This window comes from Rhinopithecus roxellana, chromosome 3 (genome assembly GCF_007565055.1).
Source record: "Rhinopithecus roxellana isolate Shanxi Qingling chromosome 3, ASM756505v1, whole genome shotgun sequence".
Classification (NCBI taxonomy): domain Eukaryota; kingdom Metazoa; phylum Chordata; class Mammalia; order Primates; family Cercopithecidae; genus Rhinopithecus; species Rhinopithecus roxellana.
In genome coordinates, this window is record NC_044551.1 from 151,591,508 (window position 1) to 151,607,326 (window position 15,819).

General features: G+C 39.9%; 1 protein-coding gene across 1 annotated transcript in view; it reads left to right on the plus strand.

The window, feature by feature from the left end:
• The window catches only part of CATSPER3 (cation channel sperm associated 3), a 45,536-nt gene that overhangs the window by 16,631 nt on the left and 13,086 nt on the right, over positions 1 to 15,819 (plus strand). The window contains exon 3 of the mRNA XM_030927631.1: positions 13,617 to 13,856. Within this exon, the coding sequence (XP_030783491.1) occupies positions 13,617 to 13,856 (240 nt within the window). The remainder of the gene's footprint in view (positions 1 to 13,616; positions 13,857 to 15,819) is intronic.

Consider the following 15,819-nt stretch of genomic DNA (forward strand, 5'->3'; position numbering starts at 1 on the left):
TATAGAGCAGAATTGTTATATACTATTGAAGCTAAGGTTGTATTAATTAAAAATAGATTGTTATAAATTTAAGAGGTTAATTATAATCCAAAGGGTAAACACTAAGGGAACAACCAAAAAAACTATACAGAAAAGGAAATGAGAAAGGAATCAAAGTGGCACACTACAAAAAAATCAGGTATATACACAAAAAGGCGGTAATGGAGGAATTGAGGAACAAAAATATATGTCATATAGAAAACAAATAGCAAAACAGCAGAAGTGTGTCCTTTATCTATAATTACTTTAAATATAAATGGATTAAATTCTCCAGTTAAAAGGCAGAGATTAACAGTTGTCTACAGAAGACTCACTTTAGATTCAAAGGTACAAATAGTCATGACCAGCCTGGCCAACATGGCAAAAACCCTGTCTGTACTAAAAATACAAAAATTAGCCAGGTGTGGTAGTGCACGCCTGTAGTCCCAGCTATCCAGGAGGCTAAGGCATGAGAATCGCTAGAACTCGGTGGCAGAGGTTGCTGTGAGCTGAAATAGCATCACTGCACTGCAACCTGGGTGACAGAGTGAGACTCTGTCTCAAACAAACAAACAAACAAACCAAAGATACAAGTAGGTTGAAAGTGAAAGAATGGAAAAAGATATTCCAAACAAATAGAAACCAAAAGATATCTGGGGTGGCTATACTAATATCAGACAAAATAGATAGTAAGGCAAAAACTGTTCTAAGAGAAAAGAAAGGACATTATATTGACAAAGGGATCAATTCATCAGGAAGATAAAAACAATTTTTCTCTAGTACACAAGGATCACTCTCCAGGATAGATTATATATTAGACCATACAACAAATCTCAATAAATTAAAATATTGAAATCAAAGCAGTCATAAGCAAAAAGAAAAAATCTGGAAGCATCACATTATCCAACTTCAAATTATACTACAAGGCTATAGTAACCATAACAGCATGGTACTGGTATAAAAGTAGATGCATAGATGCAATGGAAAAGAATAGAGAACCCAGAAATAAGGCCAAATACTTAACAACCAACCAATATTCAAAGCATACAAAAACATAAATTGGGGAAAGGACACCCTATTCAATAGATGGTGCAGGGAGAACTGGTTAGTCACACGTGGAAGAATGAAACTGGATCTGTGCCTCTCACCATATACAAAAATTAACTCAAGATGGAATAAAGACTTACATCTAACACCTGAAACCATAAAAATTCTAGAAGACAACCTGGGAAAAAGTCTTCTGGACATTGGCCTAGGCAAACAGTTTACGATTGAGACCCCAAAAGCAAATACAACAAAATTAAATAAATGGGACCTGATTCAACTAAAAAGCTTCTGCAAAGGAAATAATCAGAGTAAGTAGACAACATACACAGTGGGAGAAAATATTTGCAAATTATGCATCTGACAAAGGACTAATATCCAAAATCCACAAAGAACTCAAATTAGCAAGAAAAACCAATCCCGTTAAAAAATGGGCAAAGGATATGAATAGACATTTATCAAAAGAAGATACACAAACGGCCAACAAGCATTTGAAAGAATGCTCCACACGACACTAATCAGCGTGGAAATGTAAATTAAAACCACAGTGAGAGACCACCTTACCCCAGCCAGAATAGCCATTATTCAGAAGTCAAAAAGCAACATAGATGTTGGAGTGGATGTGGTGAAAAGCAAACGCTTATACATTGCTGGTAGGAATGTAAATTAGGACAACCTCTATAGGAAAACAGTATGGAGAGTTCTCCAAGAACTAAAAGTGTATCTACCATTCAATCCAGTAATCCCACTACTGACTATCTCCCCAAAGGAAAAAAAAAATCACTGTATCAGACACCTGCGTGCATTTTTTTTTTTTTTTTTGAGATGGAATCTGGCTCTGTTGTTCAAGCTGGAGTGCAGTGAGTGGCACGATCTCAGCTCCCTGCAACTTCTGCTGTCAGGTTCAAGTGATTCTCCTGCCTCAGCTTCCTGAGTAGCTGTGATTACAGGCATAAGCCAGTACGCCTGGCTACTTTTTGTATTTTTAGTGGAGACAGGGTTTCGCCATGTTCGCCAGGCTGGTCTCAAACTCCTGGCCTTGAGTGATCTGCCCACCTCTGCCTCCCAAAGTGCTGGGATTACAGGCATGAGTCACGGTGCCAGGTCTGCATGCATATGTGTATTGCAGTGCAATTCACAGTTGTAAAGATATGGTATCAGCCTAAGTGCCCATCAACTAATGAGTGGATAAAGAAAATGTGGTATATACACATGATGATGAAATACTACTCACGCATTAAAAAAGAACAAAATAATGTCTTTTGCAGCAACTTGGATGGAATTAGAGGGTATTATTCTAAGTGAAGTAACTCAGGATTGCAAAACCAAATACTGCATATTCTCACTTATAAGTGGGAGCTAAACTCTGGGTATGCAAAGGCATACAGAATGGTATAATGGACATTGTAGGGAGACAGTGAACTCAGAAGGGGGAGGTTTGGAGGTGGGTGAGGGACAAAAAACTACCTATTGGGTACAATTCACACCTACATGGGTGATGGGTGCATCCAAGTAGTGTACATTGCACCCAATAGGCAGTCTAAAATCCCAGACTTCTCTGCTACACAATTCATCCATGTAACCAAAAACCATGTGTACCCCTAAAAGTATTGAAATAGGCCAGGGGCAGTGGCTCACATCTGCAATCCCAGCACTTTGGAAGGCCAAGATGGGAGGATCACTTAAGTCCAGGAGTTTGAGATTCGCCTGGGCAACATAATGAGACCCCATCTATTAAGAAAAAAAAAAGGAGTGGTAATGCATGCCTGCAGTCCTAGCTGCTTGGGAGGCTGATGTGGGAGGATCACTGGAGCCCAGGAAGTCAAGGGTGCAGTGGGCCATGACTGTATCACTGCATTCCAGACTACATGATAGAGCAAGATCTTGTCTCAAACAAACGAACAGGCAGAATCCCCCCAAACAACAATTGAAATAAAAAAAAAAATTTAAAAGGAAACACACACACACACACACACACACGAAACACACACAGAGCCATATATATATACATATATATAATGAATTCTACCAGTCACTTAAATATACATATACATAAAATTGGATGAAATATCTTCACTGACAACAATAAAACAGAACTAGAAATAACAGAGGAAGACTACATTTTTCAAATATGTGTAAATTAAACAGCATACTCTTTTTTTTTTTTTTTTTTTTTTTGAGACAGAGTTTGGCTCTTGTTGCCCAGGCTGGAGTGCAATGATGCAATCTCAGCTCACTGCAACCTCCGATTCCTGGGTTCAAGCGATTCTCCTGCTTCAGCCTCCTCAGTAGCTGGGGTTATAGGTATGTGCCACCATACCCAGCTAATTTTGTATTTTTAGTAGAGACAGGGTTTCTCCATGTTGGTCAGGCTGGTCTCAAACTCCTGACCTCAGGTGATCCACTCACCTTGGCCTCCCAAAGTGCTGGGATTACAGGTGTGAGCCACCGTGCCTGGCCTTAAACAGCATACTCTTTTTTTTGTTTTGAGACCAAGTCTTGCTCTGTCTCCCAGGCTGGAGTGCAATGGCACAACCTCAGCTCAGCTCACTGCAACCTCCGCCTCCCAGGTTCAAGCAATTCTCCTGCCCCAGCTTCCTAAGTAGCTGGGATTACAGGCACATGCCACTGCGCCCAGCTAATTTTTGTATTTTTTGGTAGAGACAGGGTTTCACCATGTTGGCCAGGTTGGTCTCGAACTCCTGACCTCAGGTGATCCACCTGCCTCAGCCTCCCAAAGTGCTGGGATTACAGGCGTGAGCCACCGTGCCCAGCCAACAGCATACTCTTAACTAATGGGTCAGAGAAATAAATCACAAGGACAATTAGAAAATATAAGATGAAAATAAAAAACATAATATAACAAAATTCACGGGATGCAGTGAAAGCAGTGTTCAGAGGGAAATTTGTACCTATAAATGCTTAACATTAGAAAAGAAGAAAGGTCTCAAACCAGTAACCTAACTTTATGCCTTAAGGAACTAGAAAAAGAAGAGCAGATAAAGCTAGCAGAAGGAAGGAAATAAAAAAATACTAGAATGAGATAAACAAAATAGAGGGTAGAGAAACAATAGAGAAAATGAACAAAATCAACAGTTGGTTCTTTAAAAAGATCAACAAATTGACAAGCCTTTAGCTAGATTGACTAAGAAAATAAGACTCAAATTACTAATGTCAGAAATGAAATTTGGGACATTTCTACTGACCTTATTGAAGCAAAAAGGGTTATAGGAGAATACCATAAGCAATTATACGCCAACAAGTTAAATAATCTAGGTGAAATGGACAGCACACAAATTGACTCAAGAAGAAATAGAAAACTGACCCATCGGAACAGATAACAAAAGATTGAATCAGTAATCAAAAACCTCCCAACAAAGAAAATCTCAGGACGAGGTAGTTTCACATATGAATTCTACCAGTCATTTAAGGAAAGACTAACACCAATTCTTCCCAAACTCTACCAAAAAAGAGAAGAGGGAAGACTTCTGAGCTTATCCATGAGACCAGCACAAAACATCATAAGAAAAGAAAACCATAGACAGATGTTCTTTAAGAATATAGATGCAAAAATTGTCATTGAGAGAGTAACAAACTGGAGCCAGCCAGAAGCATACTTAGCAGGATTATACACCACGATCAAGTGGGATTTATCTCAGGAAAGCAAGGGTGATTCAAAATACAAAAATCAGTCAATGTAATACACCAGTAGAATGAAGGAAAAAAGTTCACCTCAGTTGATGTAGAAAAAGCATTTGATGAAATCCAGCATTCTTTCATTATATATAAAAAAGTAAACTACAAATAGAAAGAAAATTCCTTAACTTGATAAAGGGCATTTATGAAAAAACCCACAGTTAGCTTCAGACTTAATTGAGAAAGACGAAAAGTCTTCCCCCTAAGATTAGGAACAAGACTAATATGACTGCTTTCACCACGATTTAACATCGTACTGAAAGTTCTAGCCAGAATCATCAGTCAAGAAAAAGGAACAAAAAGCATCTAAATTGAAAAGAAAGAAGTAAAGCTATGGACATGCGTCAGAGATATTGTGGATTAAGTTTCAGACCACAATAAAGTGAGTCATGTGATTTTTTTTTTTGTTTCCTGGTACATATAAAAGTTAAGTTTACATTATACTGAGTCTGTTAAGTGTGCAGTAGCATTAGATCTAAAAAAAATGTATATACCTTAATTTAAAACTATTTTATTGCTAAAAAATGCCAACCATAATCTGAGCCTTCAGCAAGACATAATCTTTTTGCTGGTGGAGGGTCTTGCCTTGATGTTGATGGCTGTTGACTGATCAGGGTGATGGTTGCTGAAGGCCAGAGTGTCTGTGGCAGTTTCTTAAAATAAGACAACAAGGAAGTTTGCCACATCAATCGACTCTTCCTTTCATGAAAGATTTTTCTGTAGCAAGTAATGCTGGTTGTTAACTTATTACCCACAGTAGAACTTCTTTCAAAGTTGAAGCCAGTCCTCTCAAACCCTGCTGCTGCTTTTATCAATGAAGTTTATGGAATATTCTAAATCCTTTGTTGTCATTTCAACAACTTTCACAGCATCTTCACCAGGTGTAGATTCCATCTCAAGAAACCAGTTTCTTTGCTCACCCATGGAAAGCAACTCCTCATCTCTTCAAGTTTTATCATGAGATTGCAGCAGTTTAGTCACATCTTCAAGCTCCACTTCTAATTCTAGTTCACTTGCTATTTCCACAACATCTGCAATTACTTCCTCCTGTGAAGTCTTGAACCCCTCAAAGTCATCCGTGAAGATTGGAATCAACCTCTTCCAAATTCCTGTTCATGTTGATATTTTGATCTCTTGTGAGTCCTGAATGTTCTTAATGGCATGTAGAATGGTGAATTCTTTCCAGAAGGTTTTCAATTTACTTCACCCAGACCCATCAGAAGAATCACTGTGTATAACTACTATAAATACATACACTATAGCCTTATGAAATATATTTCTTAAATAATAAGAGTTAAAAGTTGAAATGACTCCTTGATCAGAATGGATGTTTTATTAGCCGGCCTGAAAACAACTTCTTCATCTTTTTATACATCTCCACCAGAACTCTTAGGTGACCAGGTGCGTTGTCAATGGGCAGTAACATTTTGAAAGGAATCTGTTTTTCTGAGCAATATGTCTCAACAGTGGGCTTAAAATATTCCATAAACCATGCTATAAACCAATGTGCTGTCATCCGGGCTTTGTTGTTCCATTTCTAGAGCACAGGCAGAGTAGATTTAGCATCATTCTTAAGGGCTCTAGGATTTTTGGAATGGTAAATGAGCACTGGCTTCAACTTAAAGTCACCAGCTGCATTACCCTCTAACAAGAGATTCAGCCTGTCCTTTGAAGTTTTGAAACCAGGCCTTACTTTTCCCCTGTAGCTAGGAAAGTCCTAGATGGCTTCTTCTTCAGATATAAAGCTTTTTTGTCTACTTTGTCACATTGAACATCTGTTGTTGAGCGTAGCCACTTTCATCAACTCTCTTAGCTAGGTCTTCTAGATAAGGCATTGCAGCTTCTCTGTCAGCACTTGCTGCTTCATGTTGTACTTTTATGTTCTAGAGATACGTTATTTTCTCAAACCTCAAGAACCAACCTCTGCTAACTTTTAGCTTTTCTTCGGCAGCCTCCTTCTCTCTCTCAGACCAAACAATTGAAGAGAGTTAGGGCCTTGCTTTGGATTAGGCCTTGGTTATAAGGAATGTTGTGGCTGGTTTGATCTGTCCAGACCGCCAAAACTTTCTCCATATGAGCAATAGGGCTGTTTTGCTTTCTTATCCTTTATGTGTTTACCGGAATAGCACTTTAAATTTTCTTCAAGAACTTTTCCTTTCTATTCCCAACTTGGCTAACTTTTTGGTGCAAGAGGTCTAGGCTTTCAACATGCTTTCCTCACTAAGCTTAATTATTTCTAGCTTTTGATTTGAAGTGAGAGACTTGCGACTCTTCATTTCACTTGAACACTTAGAGATCATTGTAGGGTTATTAACTGACCTAACTTAAATATTGTTATGTCTCACGGAATAAGGAGCCCCAGCAGAGGGAGAGAGATGGAGGAATGGCTGGTCAGTGGAGCAGTCTGAACATGCACATGTATTGAGTTTGTTGTCTTATATGGATCCGGTTTATGCCATCCCAAGCAATTAAAATAGTGTGAACCCCGAAAATCTGAGACAGGTCTCAACAAATTTAGAAAGTTTATTTTGCCAGGGTTGAGGATGCATGCCTGTGACACAGCCTCAGGAGGTCCTGATGACTTATGCCCAAGGTGGTCAGAACATAGTTTGGTTTTATACATTTTAGGCAGACATGAGACATCATTCAAGATATGTAAGATGAACATTGGTTCGGTCTGGAAAGGTGGGACAGCTTAAGCAGGGAGAAGGGCTCTCAGGTCCTAGGTAGATAAGAGACAAATGGTTGCATTCTTTTGAGTTTCTCATCAGTCTCTCCAAAGGAGGCAATCAGATATGCATTTATCTCAGTGAGTAGAGGGGTGACTTTGAATAGAATGGGAGGCAGGTTTGCCCTAGGCAGTTCTCAGCTTGACTTCTCCCTTTAGCTTAGTGATTTCAGTGCCCAGGATATTTTCCTTTCACAATAGTAACATCAAAGATCACTGATCACAGATAGCCATAACAGATATAATAATAATGAAAAATTTGGAAATATTGTGAGAATTACCAAAATATGACATAGAAACATGAAATGAGCACATACTGTTGGAAAAATGACACCTATAGACTTGCTTAATGTAGGGTTGCCACAAAAGTTAAATTTGTGAAAAACTTGCAGCGTCTGCACAGTGCGATAAAGTGAAGTGCAATAAAACAAGACATGCCTGTATGTCTATTTGCAGATGACTTGGTCTTATATATAGGAAATCCTAAAAGAATCCATATACTCACACACACACAAGAGGTATTAAACACATTCAGCAAAGTTGCAAGATACAGGATTAACAACAAAATCAATTATATTTCTTTTTTTCTCTGTACTGTATTAACTGAAAAAAATCAATTGTATTTCTATGCACTATCAATTAATAATCTGAAAAGGAAATTAAGAAAATTATCTTTACAAGAGCATCCAAAAGAATAAAATACCTAGGAAAAAATTTAAGGTAGTGAGAGATGAATACTGAAAACTACAAAACATTGCTGAAAGAAATTAAAGAGGCCTGAATAACTGAAAAGACATCCTGTGTTCGTGGAAGAGAAGACTTAATCTTGTTAAAATGGCAATACTTTTCAAAGCAATCTACAGATGCAATGCAATTTCTGTCAAAATTCAAATAGTTTGTTTGTTGTTGCAGAAATGGAAAAGGAGATCTTCAAATTCATATGGATGTGAAAGGGCCCCAAATAGCTAAAACAATATTGAAAACAAGGAACAAAGTTGGAGGACTTGCACTTTCTGACTTCAAAACTGACTACCAAGATACAGCAATCAAAACAGCATGGTACTAGCAATAGGTTAGACATATAGACCAAGGGAATAGGACTGAGAATCTAGAAATAAATTCAAATATCTATGGTCAATTGATTTTTTGACGAGGGGGTCAAGACCATTCAATGGGGAAAAGTAGTAGTCTCTTCAACAAATAGTATTTGGACAACTTGGTATTCACCTGCAAAAGATTGAAGTTTGACACCTACCTCACACCATATACAAAAACAAACTCAATCAACAGCCTAAATATAAGAACTAAAACTTTTAGAAGAAAACAAAGGGGTAAATCTTCATGAACTTGGATTTGGTAATGGATTCTTACACATGACATTAAAAGGACAGACAATAAAAGAAAAAACAAACAAATTGGACTTCATCAAATTAAAACATTCATGCATCTAAGGACACTATCAAGAAGGTGAAAAGAGGCTGAGTATGGTAGTTCATACCTGTAGTTTCAGCACTTTGAGAGGCCGAGGTGGGAGGATCGCTTGAGCCCAGTTTGAGTTTGGACCAACCTGACGAAACCCTGTCTGCAAAAAATACAAAAATTAGCCAGGTGTGGTGGCATGTGCCTATGGTCCCAGCTACTTAGGAGGCTGAGGTGTGAGGATCACTTGAGCCTGGGAGGTTGAGGCTTCAGTGAGCCATGGTCATGTCACTACTCTCCAGCCTGGGTGACAGAGCAAGACCCTGTTTTGAGAAAAAAAAAAAAGTGAAAAGACAATCCATAGAATGAGAGAAAATATTTGCAAATTATATATCTGATAAAGAATTGATATCTAGAATATATAAAGAACTTCTACAACTCAACAGCATCAACAAAACAAGCAACCCAATCTAAAAATGGGCAAAAGACTTACATAGACATTTCTCCAAAGTAGGTATTACAAATGGCCAATAAGCACATGAAAAGATGTTTCACATCACTAGTCATTAGGGAAATGCAAATGAAAACCACAATGAGATACAATTTCACACCTATTAGAATAGTTATTATTAAAAAACAACAAAAAATGGGGCCGGGTGCAGGGGCTCACGTCTGTAAGGCTAGCACTTTGGGAGGCCGAGGCGAGTGAATCAGTTGAGATCAGGAGTTCGAGACCAGTTTGACCAACATGGTGAAACCTCCTCTCTACTGAAAATACAAAAATTAGCCAGGTGTGGTGGTGGGTGCCAGTAATCCTAGCTACTCGAGAGGCTGAGGCAGGAGAATCGCTTGAACCTGGGAGGCAGAGGTTGCAGTGAGAAGATCATGCCACTGCACTCCAGCCTGGGCGACAGAGCAACTCTCCATCTCAAAAGACAAACAAGCAACAGCAATGAATGGGCAATAACAAGTGTTGGTGAAGATGTAGATAGATTCGAACTATTCTGCATGGCTTGTGGGAGCGTAACAATGGGACAACTACTGTGGAAAACCGTTTGACAGATCCTCAAAAAGTTAAACAGAGTATTCCATGATCTAGCAATTCCATTTCTGGGTATATCCACAAAAGATTGGAAAGTGGGGACTCAAACAGATACTTGTATGTGCATACATGTTCATAACTGCATTATTCACAATAGTCAAAAGGTGGAAGCAGCCTAAATGTCCATCAACAGATGAATAGATAAACAAAATATGGTAGATGCATACAATGCTATATTATTCATCTTTAAAAAGGAATAGAATTATATTTTTAAGTCAGAAACCAACCCATGCTAGAAATAGAATTCTGCTATTCTATTCCCTGTGCTACAAGGTGGAATGAACCTTGGAAACATTCCATGAGGTGAAATAAGCCAGACACAAAGGGACAAATATTGTATGATTTCACCCATATGAGATACCTAGAATAGGCAAATTCATACCATTAGAGAGTAGACTAGAGATTACCTAGGGTTGCAGGGAGAGGGCAATGAGAACTTACTGTTTATTGGGTACAGAGTTTCCATTTGGGATGATGAAATCCTTCTGGAAATGCTAGTGATAGTTGTACAATATTGTGAATGTGCTTAGTGCCACTGAATTGTACACCTTAAAATGGTTAAAAATGATACATTTAATGTATATGTTACCACAATAAAAAGGTACAAAATACTAAAAACTAAAACAAACAAAAAAACACTACTAAATTCTACACTTAAAAATAGTGAATTTTGTGGTATTTGAATGATATCTCAATTTTAAAAATTAATGAGCTGAACTGTTGGGAAAAGAGCCACAGAATAACACCAAAAACAGTAGAAAGAAGGAAATAGTAAAGATAAGAGTAGAAATTGATGAAAGAGAAAATGAAGATTCAATAGAATATATCTAGAAAGTATCAACAAAACCAAAAGTTAGCTCTCAGAAAATAATTATAAAATAAAGAACTTTGTTCATGAGACGATCAAAATAAATAGAAGCCCTAAATTAGGAATTAAAAAGGGAAGTATAGATACAGTAGATAGCAGAAATCAAACAATTTTATGCCAATAAGTTTGAAAACCTAGCTGACATAGATAATTTTCTTAAAAAAATTATATAACTGACTCTCAATAAGAAAGCAAAAACCTGAAATAAAAATTATGTATCCTTTAATGGCTATAAAGCATTGTCTTAGTTTAAAATTTCTACTACCCAAAACAAACAAACCTGGACTATATGGTTTACCTGTGTGGAAGATATAAACATATATAACTGTCCAGGCGTGGTGGCTCACACCTGTAATCCCAGCACTTTGGGAGGCCGAAGCGGGCAGATCACTTGAGATCAGGAGTTTGAGATCAGCCTGGCCAACATGGTGAAACCCCATCTCTACTAAAAATACAAAAATTAGCCAGGCGTGGTGGCAGGCGCCTGTAATCCCAGCTACCTGGGAAGCTGAGGCAAGAGAATCGCTTGAACCTGGGAGGCAGAGGTTGCAGTGAGCTGAGATCATGCCACTGCACTCCAGCCTGGGTGACAAAGTGAGACTCTATCTCAAACAAACAAACAAAAACTATAAAAAAGGTGAAAAGTCAAAAGTCAATGTGATAAGTTGGTGTGGGAGAAGATATTTGTAACACATACAATAGGCAAAGCATTAGGATTCAAAATATATAAAAGATGTCTTCCTGATCAATAAGAAAAAGACAAAACAATCCAGCAGAAAATTTGGCAAAAGATTAGAAACAGGCAATTCATAATTTAAACATATAAAAATGCCCAAGTTTATTCATAATTAGAGAAATGAAAATTTAAAAATAGGGTACTATTTCATATTCATCAGATTGATGAAGTCTGATAGTCAAAGTGTTAGCAAGGATGTAGAACAGGAGGAACATTGCTGATATTAAAGTAGATTGGTTCAATAACTTCAGAAAACAATTTGCCAATATGTAGTGAAGTTAAGACATTCATATCCTACAACGCAGTAATTCCACTCCTAGGTATGTATCTGACAGTTACTTTAGACATGTGTACAATAAAACATACGAGAATCGTTTTGAGATATCTTAAAAATGTAAATTAGTTCAGATAACTTTCTTCCTCAAAATTCTCCGAGGCTGAGATTAAAATTCAAAGTCCTCACCAGGCCTACAAGGCATGACAGTTTGCTTGTCTAACCACCTCTCCTGCTCTGCTCTCCCTGTTTCTGTTCTAGCCCTGCTGACTTTGCTGTTCCTTGAACAGCGTCTTTTTCTCCCTAGGGCTCTTGGACTCACCATTCCTTCACTTCCCCAAAGTGTTCCCCCCAGTTTTTATTTTGTCTCGATTCCTGGCTTCAGCGAAACCTCTGTTGACCACCTTTCTTTCCCTCCCTGCCTACCTCCCTCCCTTCCTTCCTTTCTCCCTCCCTCCCTCCCTCCCTCCCTTCCTTCCTTCCTTCCTTCCTTCTTTCCTTCCAATACATATTAGGTATACATATTTTGGGCTACATGTGATAACTTGATACATTCATATAATCAAATCAGGATAATTGCCTTAAATATTTATCTTTTTCTTATGCTAGGAACATTTGAATTATTCTCTTCTAGTTATCTTGAAATGCACAATAGATTGATGTTAACTATAGTCACTTCATTGATCTATTGAACATTAGGTCTTATTTCTTCTCAGTGTATATTTGTAGCCATTAACCAACCTCTCTTCATTCCCTGCCCTTCCTGGCCTCTGGTAACCACCAGTCTACTCTTTATCTTCATGAGATCCACTTTTTTTAGCTCCCACAGATGAGTGAGAACATGTGATATTTGTCCTTCTGTGTTTGGTTGCTTCCATCTTTTCTAAAATAGCTGCTAGGACTGCCTCTTCTCCTCCAACCTGGTGAGTCCCTTTATCTCCTTTGGCTCGTTTATTTTCCTTCCTGCCTGACATTATATTCTATATACATTTGTTCCAGCATTTATTTCTGTCTCTCCTACTAGACTGTAAGCTTCCTGGGGGCTGGACATTTTCTGTCTTACTCATTGTTGCATTTCCCAGTGCCTAAAATGATGTTTGCTTGGTCCAGGGTGGGTGCTCAATCACAGCTCTTCCAGTGAGTGAATGGATAATGCGTGATAGTCAAGATGTGATGGGAAGGGAACACTTAGATGACACAAAGAGTACTTCCTGGTAAAAACAAAGCCATTAGAGTTGTAGATGCATGAAAAGAATTTGAAGAAGATTGGTTCATAAACTAAAAGATATTCTTCAGAAACAGATTGAATATGTATGATTAAGTTAATAGATTAAACATAAGTAGATATCTGTGTATTTCATCTATATTCCTAAAAGTTTGTATATTCAGGTTGGTCAGAAAACTCTTGGGACCTTCCCTTGGGAAACCTTATATTCAGGTGGAGTTGCAGTATGCTAGAGCCTATACAGTCATTCTGTCTGCCAGGCAGTCATTCCCAAGTACCCAGGGTCACGCCCAGCCCCAGGCATAGGGCCACGGGGTAGGAAGGACAGAGAAGGGGAAGGGAGTCAGGCACACTAAGCGTCCGCTGTGTGCCAGGAACTCTGCCTGGGTTTCTCTCTTACATGGGTGACTTAGGAGCACCCCTTCCAGGGCTCAGGCAGGGAGCAGGCCAGAGCTCTAGGGCTGTGCAGCTCGGTCTGACTTCTCCAACCCTTGCTACCCCTGTAGCTCTCGGAGATCTTCTTTGTGTCCATCTGCACATCTGAGTTGTCCATGAAGCTCTATGTGGACCCCATCAACTACTGGAAGAACGGCTACAACCTGCTGGATGTGATCGTTATCATCATTATGCTTCTCCCCTATACCGTCCGTGAGCTCATGGGCAGACAGTTCACTTACGTGCATATCGCTGATGGCATGCAGTCCCTGCGCATCCTCAAGCTTATCGGCTATAGCCGGGGCATCCGGGTGAGTGCGCTGGGGGTGCCATGGTGCTGGGAGGGCAGGCTGTAGGCCCATTTGCCCCGAAGACCCTAAGGAAATAATGACTGTTCTACCATCTTCCAGTTGTTGAGTCCAACGTGTGTGGCAGGTTGATCTTTACCAATATTATCTCATTTAATCTTAAAACAATTCTAAGAATGGTATTATTAACTCCATTTTACAGATGAGGAAGTTGAGGTCACCCAGCGGTGAAATGTCAGAGCTGAGATTTGAAAGGTGTGTCTGACTCCAGAGGCCACAACTGAACTTTTCCTCTCTCTCGTGCTGCGAAGTGCCTGATTTTCTTATGCTACACATCCTTTGAACTACATACCCAGGACGCCTCAGCTTTTTGGTGGCCCAGGCCACTAGCTGCTTTCCCCAAACAGCTGAGAGTCTGCTGCTGTCTTGCTGGGAATAGTCTCTGTGCTTTTGTAAGGTGGCTCTGGAAGGGCTACTGCTGCTGAGAAGTCTTTCTGGGTTGTTGAAAACCATGGAGTGACCAACACTCCCTTGACTCAGAGGCTTCAGAAAGAACCTCAGGGCTGCCCCCCTGCCCTGAATCGTGCCCTCAGGCACTTGTCCTGTGCACAGTAGGTTTACCTAGCTCTGTACCCAGTGTCCATGCTTCTCCAGGCGGGGGCTGGTCTGGGTTCCTGTGTTCAGTCGGGGTGTGTTGACCTGTCCTGCCAGGGGCTGCCCATCGCCTGGGCTTGAGTGGCTTGCTGTCTAGGGCCTGGCCCCACATTCTGGGAGCCCCAGGCCTGGGTAGAGAAGAGAAGGGGAGCATTAGAGGTCTCCTCTGCCACGCACACACCTTCGTTTGTTTCTTGCTGTCATGTAAGCAAGCGCCTGCCTGTGTGTGTCCCCTCTCAAACAACGCAATCCAGCCTTCCCTCTCCTTCTCTTCATGGCGAACCTTCTGGGGAAAAGTGTCTGTACTTCCAGTCCCACTTCCCTGTCCGTCATTTATGCCCTAGCTGCTTTCTCTATACTCCAGAATATCTAGCCTCTCTGAGGTTGCCAGCAACCTCCTTGTCTTCAAATCCAGTGGCCAGTTCCCTTAGCATCCTTGTCACTCCTTTCTCTTGGTTTTCCTCCAGCCTGACTTGTCAGGAGTGTTTATCCTTTGCCTGGCTCATACACGCTGTTTTCTCAGGATGGTCCCTGAGTTCTCCTCCTCTGCTCCCTCTGCACATCCTCTCTGGGTGATCTTTTCCACTTTCCAGGAACCTCCACCTGCCTACCCCTCTCTCTTTGACCTTTAGACCCAACTGCACCCTGGGCATCTCACAGGTTTCTCAAATTTGATGTGTCTAAACTGAACTTGTCACTCACCCTCATCCCCAACCTCAAATCCCAAACCCTGGCTTCTCCAGTATTTCTTTTCTTTTTTTTTTTTTTCTTTCTTTCTTTTTTTTTATACTTTAAGTTCTAGGGTACATGTGCACAATGTACAGGTTTGTTACATAGGTATACATGTGCCATGTTGGTGTGCTGCACGCATTAACTCATCATTTACATTAGGTATATCTCCTAATACTATCCCTCCCCCATACCCCCACCCTACGACAGGCCCCAGTGTGTGATGTTCCCCTTCCTGTGTCCAAGTGTTCTCATTGTTCAATTCCCACCTATGAGTGAGAACATGCGGTGTTTGGTTTTCTGTCCCTGCGATAGTTTGCTGAGAATGATGGTTTCCAGCTTCATCCATGTCCCTACAAAGGATATGAACTCATCCTTTTTATGGCTGCATAGTATTCCATGGTGTATATGTGCCACATTTTCTTAATCCAGTCTATCATTGATGGGCATTTGGGTTGGTTCCAAGTCTTTGCAATTGTGAATAGTACCGTGATTAACATACGTGTGCATGTGTCTTTATAGCAGCATGATTTATAATCCTTTGGGTATATACTCAGTAATGGGATGGCTGGGTCAAATGGTA